Source organism: Austrofundulus limnaeus, unplaced genomic scaffold, assembly GCF_001266775.1.
Source record: "Austrofundulus limnaeus strain Quisiro unplaced genomic scaffold, Austrofundulus_limnaeus-1.0 Scaffold222, whole genome shotgun sequence".
NCBI lineage: Eukaryota > Metazoa > Chordata > Actinopteri > Cyprinodontiformes > Rivulidae > Austrofundulus > Austrofundulus limnaeus.
The window spans coordinates 501,815-513,995 of NW_013952624.1; the positions used below are offsets into that span (position 1 = coordinate 501,815).

The window sequence follows — 12,181 nt, forward strand, 5'->3', positions numbered from 1 at the left end:
AGGAAACATGAACATGACAGAAACAAAACATAAAAACACTAAACACAGACAGAAATCATAACAGTGTCAGCCTCAGCTCAGTAAAAGTAGCCCCGGCTACTTTTGAACCCTGCAGCACCTTCACCTAGTGGTGAGATACCGTCATTTTGATGGTAAAATAAGGCATCATGGGAGATGCCGTTTATCGTCAGTGCTGCTTATCAGACATTAAAATGTCTTTGAAGCTCTCGCAGGCCAAATAAAAAGCCCAAATTTGGCTCGCAGGCCTTCAGTTTGACATGTGACCTATAGGTCTCAGCTGTGTGCACTCTCTTCTAGTTTACACAACATGTGAGTAGGATGAAAACTTACACGCAACTTCTGCACCAACCACTAGTGTATTTTGCTTGTTGCAAGAACTAACATTCAGAAAAAAAATAACTATTTATATGTTAAGTTACCTAGCAACAGCTGATGCAGTCTCTGTGCATAAGCCCAGCAGCAGCAGATGCCCACGTTTCTTCAAGCAACAGGATGGGGAATTTACCATTTATTGGTTTAGGATTGATCCATGGGCTTACAGAGGAGGCTGGAGGAGTCTCGTACGGGTGAAGCAGTCGTGTCGGGGCAGGGTTTGTGTGTGTGCGTGTGATTGTGTGTGTGTTTTCATTCAGAATTTGAGTGGCAGAAGACACGCTGGAAGCAGCAGCTGCACGGACTTTTCCGCCATCAGTAAGAATCTGTTATCTCCCATTTCCCACTTGCCTTAAAATCATTTTCTGCTGTTTTGATTTATTTGATGCTGTGACTGCGTGTTGTGTGACAGACTAAGATTAGAGCATTTCACTGCATGTTTACAGCTGCTTCCGCAAAAAAAAAAAAGAAAAGCTGATTTACTCATTATGGTAATGACTGGGTGAAGGAGAAGTCATCAAGGTAATCCGAGGTACAAACGACCCAGAGGAGGCCTGTCTGAAAACAGCCTCGTTGCTTTAGTTTCCTCCATCGAACCGAGCAGGTGCGTTATTAAGGTTTTCTAATGCTGGGGGGCACAGCCCAGCCAAGAAATTATTTATTACCATATGAATTTTCCAAGTTCTTTAATAATGTTATAGAGATAAAAAGGTTGTATTTGTCCATGACCAGCTTTTATACCGTGTCCAAAAATAGTACAATTGGAGTTTTGTCGTTTTCATAGTGAACAGCTACAATAAGAAGAAATAGATGCTGTTATTTTTTAACATTATATTTATTTTTGCTTGTTTGTTTTAAATTTAGTTTTTCTGATTTAACAAAAACCAAATATGAAAAAAACATTTGTTTTATGATCCATAGTTTGTTGTAAAACCGTGCCTCATCACTTGTTTTCAGGCATGTGTTGCTTTGTTTTCTTTGTTTAATATTATTCATCTAATGAGACTAGTCTGAATGTGTGATGTGCCTTTAAATTTAAGAAAGTCTGACAAAGATATTTTCTCCAGCATCTGCTCTAAAAACAAGACCTTTCACACAGTAACTGTTTTATCATTTCAGCTTTTCAACCACACTTACATGTTTATTAAAACCAAAACAGTATTTTATGAAAATAGTGCTAGACTAATAGCATCTTATTAGCCAAAACCCATCTTTTGGAAAATGATATTATAACTCCACTTCTAACTAACCTATGCTCCAACATGCTCTTCGTCTTGTGTTTACATTTTGCACCCAGTTTTAAGCACACGCTTCATCTTGTTTCCTGGTTTTGATGTATTTTTGTTGCAGTTACAGCGCCACATACAGGCCTGGTATCGTTACTACTATTTTGGGTCGGGTTTTTTTTGTTTGTTTATTTGTTTGTTTGTTTGTTTTTCATGGATTACACGTATATGCATTTCTAGAAACAGTGCTGTATTTGCCAGGATATTTTTAGAAACAACCAAAAATATATATTTCGGACAGAAACTCCTACAACCTCACCTACACCTCTTTGACTCAGAAAATAAAAGCTGCTACGCAGCCCTTGCAGTTTGTTCTCAGGATAAACACTTTATACCCTGCTACCTACATCTGTGTACTGGTGAGGATATAAACATGCTGCATTTTAGACCATACTCTTGAAGAAATTTATAGTTGTTATAGATTAGTACTGATGTTATAAACAACACTAGAGTATTAGGGTTTCCTTTTTATAATATTTTATAAAGTTTGATCTATTATGTGTTAATTGATATAGAGTAGCTACATGTCCGAATCATAAACAACACATAAGTGAACCGTTTTAATAACATTAAGTTGAGGTTTTTTGTATGACTGCCTGTGATTCAGCCGTAGGTCAGTAGGGGGCGAACTCAGGCATCGAAGGATCGTGTATAAAAACACGTACTTCCTGACTTTGAGTCAGTGTGGTTTCCTTGTCAGCCCGGTGGCAAATAAACCTCACTCAGGTCCAGAATTCTGGTGTTGAATGACTTTATTCCTTTTACAAATCATTTTATTTAACAATTGTGTTTTCATCTTGACTTTAGTCGTATTGAACACGTATTTTCTTACACTCTGTTGCAGTAGGTAAAACACATTAATGCATAATAGACAATCATCAGTGCAAAATATTATAAAACATATTCAGCTTGTGTAAAATACATAAAAAACAACATAATCCATTTGGGTTTGAGCAACTACTTCCAGGGCTTCATAACTTGATTAGATGTGATTGGAGGCTATTCAGAAAACACCAAGAGCTACAGGCCTATAAGCCTAATGACACCCGTGAGAGCAGATCTTTAGATTAAAGACAAAAGGCATCTATTTGGAACAATGTGGCTGGAAACAAGAAGTACAAAATATCCCAGGAGAGTGGCACAAAACAGATGGCTATCTGAACTGTCTCTAAGAGCAACCAGAGATAACTTCATAACCTATCTGTCCCTCTTTTCATCCCAGATGTCTACAAGACGATGAATGACTGACTCCTGTCTCCCTGGCCTGTGTGATCATCCGAAGATGTGGTCTTTAAACACCCCTGGAGAAACATACCAGAGTTAACACAGTCACAAAATTACTGGAAACCAGGCTCATGGAGGCTCTTACTTTCTACAGCTGTGTGGTAAACTGTAATATACACTTGTGTTAATGCCCTTTGGTGAAATGTTAGATTTAAACCTGAAACTGTATTGTTAACCTTGACTAGTGTTTTATTCTAAACCTTTCTGTTATTTGCATTGTACTTTTTGAGTAACTCTACGCATAGTTATACCATCTAAAATAGACTTCCATGTTCATCTTCTATTACTTATTAGTAGTTGGGTCATGGAGGCAACAGGTCCAGGAGGGAAACCTAACATCCTAACCCTGTAGGATTCTGAGGAATTCCCAGGCCAGAGAAGATACACAATTCCATGTTCTGGATCTTTTCAGTAAATGGAGATGTCCAGGTGGCATCCTAATCAAATGCCTGAACTATCTCAACTGACTCCTTCAGATGCAGAGGAACAACTCTGAGTTCTTCACCCTGTTTCTACTGCACAGTGCAACTTGGCTGAACTCTGTTTTTCATTACACTTCATGAACAGCTCTACTGGGTGGCTTCATTGTAAGTTTTGTGGTCCCAGATTTTGAAAACTGACACCACACACCTTACCAGCTGATGGCGTTTATGCTCCATTAAGCTATCTGTCGCCATTAAACACAGTAGAAGAAGAAGACCCTGAAAAAATATGCAACACAACAATGGATTGATGAGAACCACTTAAAAGCATGCACATAAAGAAGAGGCCTGTGGCTGAGCCCGGCCACCCCACAAAGGAAGCTCATTTTGAATCTCATTCTTTCTGTCGTGATCCATGCCTCATGACCATAGGTGAGGGTTGGCACATAGAACAGTAAATCAAGGGTTTTATCTTTCTCAGCTCTTTCTTCACCATGTCTGACCAAAACAACACCCTCGTTACTCAGTATGTGACCCTCCATCTTACCATCACTCATGAACAAGATGCCCAGATACTTGAACTCCTTGAACTTATCTATTTGACTGAAATAGAGGCCCAGTGCTTTTTTCATCTTTCTTTGTTCTATAGAAGAGGAGTTAATCCGGGGAAGTGACGGTGTCCTGCAGAGGCAGAGCTATGGGCTGCGGGGGGAGCAGGACTGACGCTCTGGAGCCTCGTTACCTGGAGAGCTGGACCAAAGAGACCGAGTCCACGTGGCTGACGAGCACGGACACAGACATCCCCCTGTCATCCATCCAAAGCATCCCCTCTGACAACTCTGAGGCCGGCTTCGCTTCTGAGAAAACAATCAGCCCTGGTAAGATAAACGGTTGAATGTCGGAGGCGAGTGACGTTTTTTTTTTTTCCTCCTCACAAGAACAGGGATTAACATTCATTTTCTTGCTATTTCAGTGGTTTAATGCAGCTGATTTTAACAAGAAACCATTATGAGAAAAGAAAACAGTGAAATAAAAGATGAAAAAAAAACATCTTTCAACCTTCCCTCCACAGCCAAGGACTGAGTGTCGCATAAAAACATGAGACATTAGGAAAATCTCTGCCGCTAAATGATCTCCATACTGTTGTTTTGTTAATTAAGTCTATTTTTTTCTGAAGTGTGTTTTCTTTGAAGCCACGCTTCTTCAGATGAATCAGTAAAAGGGGAAATTAGGCTGCTTCAAAAGCCACGGTGCTCACACCGGACTTTGCTCTCATGGCAACTGAAGCAGCTGCTGGATGAGTGTTGTGGAGCCTTGATGTAGCCATGAAGACAAACTGAGATCAGCTTCTTGATTAAAGACATGAAACATACCCACAATTTAGCAAACTAATGAGCAGCGGTCAAACAGATGCTGTCTTACTAAAGCCTATGTTTGCATGAGTTAGTAATGAAAGAGGTGTCATTTTACACACATTTTATTATTCATAAAAGCCTCTATGTGTGTGTTCTATTGTAATAGTGGAAATGCTGAATCAGCAGGACTTTTGCAAATATTTAACTTTATTCCTTTTGTCATTGAAATGAGTGGAAATATTTTTTGGAATTCTCTTTTGCATGGTAAAGAAATTAAAGACCAAAGTAAATTTTGGTTTTGCGGAGTCATTGGATCTTTCGAGTTAAAATAGGATTATTGCAGCTTCTCTAAATATAGCGTTGTCAAAACCATTCACACATCCTCACGGGGCTTGAATGCTTTCGATGCAGTTTCTCATGGAGCTCTGAAATCTGTTACTAATTTTAAAACTTCTGCTCGTTTGCATTTTATAGACTTAAAGGGATCCCTGATTATCAAATAAAGTCTAATGTTACAACTAAACATTTATTTTAGCTGTAAAATAAAAACTGTAAAAATACTGTAGGCTGTTTAGTTTTGTAAATTTTTAAAAATATATTTTAACACAGACGGGGCCATTTTATTTACATGCAAAGCATTCTGGGTAAATGACGACGTGGACAGGTCCTCGGTGTGAGCGAGCTATATCCACCCTGAAGGTTAATCTTGGACAATATCTGATGATCGACTCGTTTAAATGAAACCAGAGAGCGTTGACAGAGAGGAGAAGGTAGAAATGACTCAGCCTGGAACTGAAAATATGGATGGAGGACAACAGAGCTGCTTCATGGAAGAAGAACCTCAGATTAGCCTGTTAGCCTTTGCGCTAGYGCTGACGCTATATTGCCTTGTATGAATTAGCTTGGCGCTAACACGACAAACAAGCTAAACTGAGGTCCTCCATCCATATTTTCAGTTGCAGGCTGAGTCATTTTTGTGTTCCCCTCTCTGTCATGTGGATGGAGGACCTCAGTGACGAGAGGAGAATGTGTAGCGCTGAGCTAATACATACTGTATACTATATGGTGATAGTGTCTGGGCTAATGCTAACAGGCTAAGCTGAGGTTCTTCTTCCATGAAGCAGCTCTGTTGTCCTCCATCCACATTTTCAGTTACAGGCTGAGTCATTTCTACCTTCTCCTCTCTGTCAACGCTCTCTGGTTTCATTTAAGAGTCGATCATCAGATATTGTCCAAGATTAACCTTCAGGGTGGATATAGCTCGCTAGCAGCCTAGCTCCGAGGACCTATCCACGTCTTTACCCAGAATGCTGTGTAAATGATGAAATGGCCCTGTCCGGTTAAAATTCAAGTTTGTTAAATAAAGTCTAATGTTACAACTAATCATGGATCCCTTTAAGAAGTCTAAAAGTTTGTTTCCACTCCGTTAAAAGTTCCAGATTTCTTCGAAGATGGCCTCCCTCCACCCGCTCAGGCGTATCTGAAGGTCTGTTCGGCCGTGTCTGAAGCCAGTCTGAATGACGTGAAGCCCTGCAGCCAGCCGTCCACCCTGACCTCGCCGCAGCAGGATGCCTCACCGCCTTCGACAGGCACCACGGTGCAGCGAAGAAGTGTCCTGCACACTGAAGAAATAGTAAGTCGTTTCTCACAGTTTGAAACTTAGCCCGTCTGACGGTGCTCGCTTTCTCACGTCACCCTGAATGAATTCTGCCAGAACGTGAGCGTTTCGATGCTTTTTCCATTCCCAGACGAAATGGCAGGACAACAGGATGTCCACCAAGCAGGTGACCATTACCGTAACGCAAAGCATCCATCAGGTGGACAAAAACGGCAAAGTCAAGAAGTCGCTCACAACCTACGAGGTCATGAAACCTGTGGAGACTTTGAAACAGGTGGCCACACAAAACACTTGAGCGACTGGAAGAAGTCCAGCGAGAAATGAGTCAACTGAATGTGCTTCGGTGGAGAAATCTTTGTGCTCTGGTGGATTCACAATGTGTTTACATAGTGGTGGGCACAGTTTCACTAATATGCTAATAGCAGAATTGGCTTCTTATTTAGCGGATACGTTTTTTTTTTGTGCTAACTGTTAGCACACGATTAGCTTCCGCTAAATTAGGTTCCGCTAATATTAAGTCCACTGCAAAAATTAAACTTCTATTTTTACACCATTTATCCCCAATTAAATAAAAACGTGTTCCCTTTTACAAGCAGTGCTGGACGTGTCAGGCACCGATTGTGTAGCATGTAGCATCTTTAGCAGTTAAACGAAGGAATAAAATAACATTTAAGAAAATGTAACCAAAAACGGACTTTGTAAATGTATGGTACAGAAAGTATTTGGTTTTTGTTATTCAACTGACTTTAAGAGATATTTATAAAAATAAAAACTTGATCAATGAAAAATGCTTTTATTATGAAAGGAGTAGACTGGAAGTGTCACAAGTTAGACAGAGCTATAATTCTGGTTTGGATTGGCTGATCTCTGCCACGCGATTCCAGCTGCCTTCAAATTAAACCAATAGAAAACTAACAACAGGTTTGAATCAGTCTTCAACAGGAAGGAGATGAGTGACAGTCCACTTAGCGGTTAGCATTAGCTTCCACTATTTTTGATCTGTTTTAACATTAGCTGAGCCAAGATTCTTGTTTAGCAGGTTAGTGGTTAGTGAAGCTAACTTTCTGGTTGGCTGTGCCCACCACTGTTTAAACTATAAACAAAGGTTGTGTTTAACTGGAAGGTTTTACGTATTTTATTGTATTCAAGCATTATAAAATAGAAGATTCACATTTAAAACATTCGTTAAAATTGAAAACAGAAGATTTAACATTTCTCTGTTAGGATAAAAATAAAAAAACATCTTTGCAGCAGACAGGGTGTTCCAAATATGAAAATGCTTTTAAGATGCTTCTGAGCACGTGTGAAGTTGTTTTTGTTTTATTCATCGTAGCTGAATATTCAACTTGTTCGTCTCGCTGTCTGACATCGATACATGTTCTAACTGTTCTACAATCTGAATGTGGCGACACCTGAGCAGGTGTGTGTGACAAGGCTGTAACTGAACTGTGTTGATTAATCTGATCAGCATATGTGTTTTGTAAATAAATTAAATTATTTACGGTTTCTGTTTGAAATTATTCCATGCACCGTGCTCAAGGAAGGCCTGAAACAACAGGCACTCACTACTGAACTCGTCGTCCTCATCTCCATGACCTCAGGTTGCAGAACAGGGGATGAGCTGTTCTGGGGTCAGCTTGGTGATAAAAGTGTGTGGATGTGTTTTTGGGGGTCGTAGCGGATCTGTCCTGATCGGAACAGCGGCTCCTCCCTCTCCAGCCACTCCTCCACGTGGAAATCGGGGAAGAAGAAACTGATTTCTCTGCGAGCTGACTCAGGAGAATCTGAAAAAAACACCATCACAGAATAACTCAAAAGCTAACTAACAGTTTGCACTAAACCAGCTGAAAATAAATTATGCTGCTGATGGGAAACAAATGAAAAGCATTTTTAAAAAAGGCTTTAAATGTTTGGACCCACACACATGAAATACAACTTTATTTTTCTAGGTCCATCGACATCACAAATTACAGATTTCTACGCAGCAGGAAAAAGTAAAACATATTCATATATAATACAAGCATGAACAATAAGTTCAGCTTTTTAAACATAAAAATAACGTGAAAAAGTCTGAAATTTCATTTGCATTATTTGAATCTTATATATCTCTCACTTCACATTATGGAGTATGGAGACCTCACATAAATTATTTAAGAACAAAGATGGCTAAATATTGCTGTTCTGTACAAAGTAAGACAGTTATTTAATGATAAAGCACTGTATATGTTGTATTATGCAATAATAGGTCCACACCTGGTTTATTGTATTGAAATCTGGGGTAAAGCGTGTAGGACAATTACAAAACCTGTTTTTTATTACAGAAAAGAGCTGTGAGAATTATTACTGGAAAACATAGTCGTCACCCATCAAATCCATTATTTTGTAAATTGAAAATATTGAAGTTCTTTGATTTGGTTCATTATAATATTCTACTGGTTATGTATAAGGCCCACAAAAACACATTACCTTCAAACATCCAAGTATATTTTGTTAAGAGAAAGAGTTTTTATAAACTTAAAAAGGGACAAAAATATTTGTAAAACCCAAATTCAGAACTAGTTTGAAGGAACGGTGTGCTTTAATTCAAGGAATAAAACTATGGAATAATTTGGGGAGTGATGTAAAAAATGCAGGATCATTGTGTACATTTAAGAAAATGATAAAAGTTGGATTGTTAAAGAAATATGAAACAGTATAATGTGTATCTATATAAATTGTTGTTCTAGAGGGATTAGATGTTCTTGTCTTTTCTTTTGTTAATAGCATAGATTTTTTGTTTTATGAACTTATTCTTGGGAAAAAAAAGGGGGGCAGATATAAGATTTTTTCTTCTCTCTGCTGCCTTTCATTTCATTTATTTGTGATTTTAATATACATATACATTTTTTCCTCTCATTTTTCTTTTTACATTTTTCTTTTTATTGTATATTGTACATAAAATTATTTGTTTTGTTTTATTCAAATGAATAAAGAATTGAAACAAGAGAGACTTCAATAACTAAAATAACTAATGTCTAGTCAAAATCAGTTTCAGATACCCAGAATGTAAGTGTGGTGAAGCTGATTAAATGTAAAAAAGGCCTGCCATACACGTGTGCTGCTGAAAATGATCCGCTGCGCTCCCAGAGCAGAGGCCGATAGTTAAATTAGAAAGATGGACTGAGGAGCAAGCTAAATGTAAGAGCACTCATCTTTGAAGTGATGCTAAATTAAATGTAAAGTCAGGAACTTACCTGAGCCATGAGTTGTGTTTCTTGTGTCCGTGAGGCCAAACTGCCCCCTGAGGGAGGCGGGCGACGTGTATCTGGCTCGAAACACTTTGGTTGGACCCATCTGTTCCCTCCAGTGATGTATCGCGTCCTCTCTGGCTAAAATATACGCTCGCATAGGGCCGCTGGGGGGGAATAATAATAATAATAATAATAATAAACTGTGACAAAAAAAACACTGAAAAGATGCTTTTTACCAAAATAAAACAAAAAGAAAAGAAAGAACAACAGGTTTTCCTGAGGATGTTTAGCACGTTCCTCTTGACGGTGTCCAGGCACATGGGGAAAAGGCTGGTTACCATGGCAACTACTGTTTCTCCGCTGCGACTGGAGAAAGATGACGAGCCAGCAGTCGCTCACTGCTGGGAGAGCGATCGTTGGCGAGCTACAACCTGATTTTTAAACAGTCGCTGCAGGGATTTTGTCCTAATTACAGCGGGCACCGAGAAACAGTTCCACAACATTACATTCCATTACATTCCATTATATATATATATATATATATATATATATATATATGAGGATTCTGTAACTGAGAAAATCCCCCTTTAATTACATTTTTAAAGATTTCCTGCAGATTTAAAAATGACAAAAAAAATCCAGTAAATACAACTATTATTGTTGTTTGAATGAGATTCTATTTTCTTCTCTGTATTTTGAGAACTGCATCTATATTTTTTTAATTCTAAGAAAACCTCAGTTTTATTCAGGAGGTTTACCTTGACATGAATTCAACAAGTCTTTGATAGAAGAATCGACCTGCAAAATAAAATTAAATTATCAAACACATCTTCCCTTTTTTTTGTTCCAGAGATTTTTTATTTTATTTTTTTTTACTTTTACAAAGAGCAAACACAGAGTATAATTGTCTTTTCTGGCCTGCCCTTCCTACATGCTGTGCATAATTGCGCAGCACATTATGTTATAGCTGCTAAAATAAGCTGTTGTCTGTATCTTTTTGATGACACGCAGAATCCTCAAATAAACTTTGGTACATTTTAATCAAAGAGTTGCGTTCACACCTGAATGTTCAGCATAAAACCTCTCAGAGTCAGATCTTCTCCACACCAGGTCTTTGCATCTGACAATCATAAACTTGTTGTCCAGAATTGCTTTGTGAAGTTCCTGAAAAAAAAACAAAAAACTATACTTAGCTCAAAAAGTAAGTCCTGATGCTTCCTTTAACAGAGGTGTCCAATCCTGCTCACCAATGACCACTATGCTGCTTGAAGTGACTGAATTACCTCTTCAGGTTCTACAAAAGCCTGTTAATCACCAGTTCATTCAGATCAGGTGTGTTGGAGCAGAGAAACCAATAAAACATGCAGGAATCTATCCCTGCTTTAACGTGACAAACCTGCAGTATTAAAGGATGAGCCACAGCGTCTGGTTTGATGACCGCCAGGGTGAGCTGCAGCACTTTAGACAGGCGGCAGGTCGTCAGCAGCATGATCCGAACCGAAACCGGAACCAACAGTTGCGCCTCCTTTAACAACACAGCTGGATTACCACTAGAATTCTGAGATTAAAGTCATTCTGAGAATTTTCAATTCTAAAATTCTGAGATTAAAGTCTGAATTCTTTTAAAAAAAATTTCCAGTGGCTTTAATCCTTTTTCCGTACTATTATGATCTGCAAACCCGGAGAAGTTAAAGTTTGGACCTAAAATAAAAACGTGTCATAGTTACCCAGAACGTGTCAGTTCGTGGCGGTTAAGGTCCTTTTATTAAGCATCAAAATGGAGCTCCAACTATCAATAAAACATTATCTGGTTGGTGAAACTGTGAACCTTTTAACATAAATACTAGAAAACAACGATAAACTAGAATAGTTATCAGCTCGGACATCCATCCCGCTCAGTCCGTCTGTGAAATACATCCGCTGCAACTGATCCTGCAAACTTTCGTTCCTAAGACTAAAAAAAAAACTTTATTCCAAAATAGTGTTTCTTGCGCTTTTTATCTAATCATTTCTGAAACTTAAGATGACCTTTCAGTCATAGTTATTAATAATATTTTTGCTTTTCAGTTTGTTAAAACTGGAGCAATTAACCCCCCCAAAATGTTTAAGTTCTTTTTAGGTGTAACTATTAAAAGCTTTATCACAAATATTATTCTGGAGCCATTTTAAAGGGAAAATATGAACTATTTTAATTAGATTTATTGTCAATGTCATTTTCTTCTCACAAATTTTCAGTGCAAAATTCTGCCTCCTTATTTGTTCTGTATTTTCTTGTTGAATATCTTTTTTTTAGATGAGCTTTGTGACAAACAGACATGTCTGCAGCAGGCAGGAGCTGGAGTTTGTGAGGTTTGTGAAGGGGAGAGATCAGACGGGCAAAGTTACACATTTCAGAAATGCAAAATGACCACACCCTTGAACTTGTGTGTGTGTGTGTGTGTGTGTGTGTGTGTGTGTGTGTGTGTGTGTGTGTGTGTGTGTGGGAAGCTGTTCGGGCATAGGTTTTTTCTCCCACCTGCCTTGTGTCATGTGACTTCTGGGTGAAATCACAGCTGCAACCTTCCTGAGGGGATGGGTGAGGAGAGGGGGGGGG

At 38.6% G+C, this 12,181-nt stretch overlaps 2 protein-coding genes across 2 annotated transcripts in view; one reads left to right on the plus strand and one right to left on the minus strand.

Moving 5' to 3' along the window:
- Nucleotides 1-6,974, plus strand: part of baalcb (BAALC binder of MAP3K1 and KLF4 b) — a 17,654-nt gene extending 10,680 nt beyond the window's left edge. Inside the window, exons 2-6 of the mRNA XM_014019470.1 lie at nt 488-711; nt 2,902-3,064; nt 4,035-4,263; nt 6,174-6,373; nt 6,489-6,974. Coding sequence (XP_013874924.1) covers nt 4,083-4,263; nt 6,174-6,373; nt 6,489-6,653 — 546 coding nt within the window. The 5' untranslated portion in view covers nt 488-711; nt 2,902-3,064; nt 4,035-4,082 and the 3' untranslated portion in view covers nt 6,654-6,974. The remainder of the gene's footprint in view (nt 1-487; nt 712-2,901; nt 3,065-4,034; nt 4,264-6,173; nt 6,374-6,488) is intronic.
- Nucleotides 6,975-7,454: 480 nt separating this feature from the next.
- nme6 (NME/NM23 nucleoside diphosphate kinase 6) lies at nt 7,455-11,505 on the minus strand. Its single transcript, XM_014019469.1, has 6 exons — nt 11,316-11,505; nt 10,985-11,113; nt 10,650-10,752; nt 10,347-10,386; nt 9,592-9,752; nt 7,455-8,142 (listed from the first exon to the last, which is right to left on the minus strand). The coding sequence occupies exons 2-6, from the start codon at nt 11,075-11,077 to the stop codon at nt 7,991-7,993; spliced, it is 549 nt and encodes a 182-aa protein (XP_013874923.1). The 5' UTR covers nt 11,078-11,113; nt 11,316-11,505; the 3' UTR covers nt 7,455-7,990.
- Between the last annotated feature and the right edge of the window lie 676 nt (nt 11,506-12,181).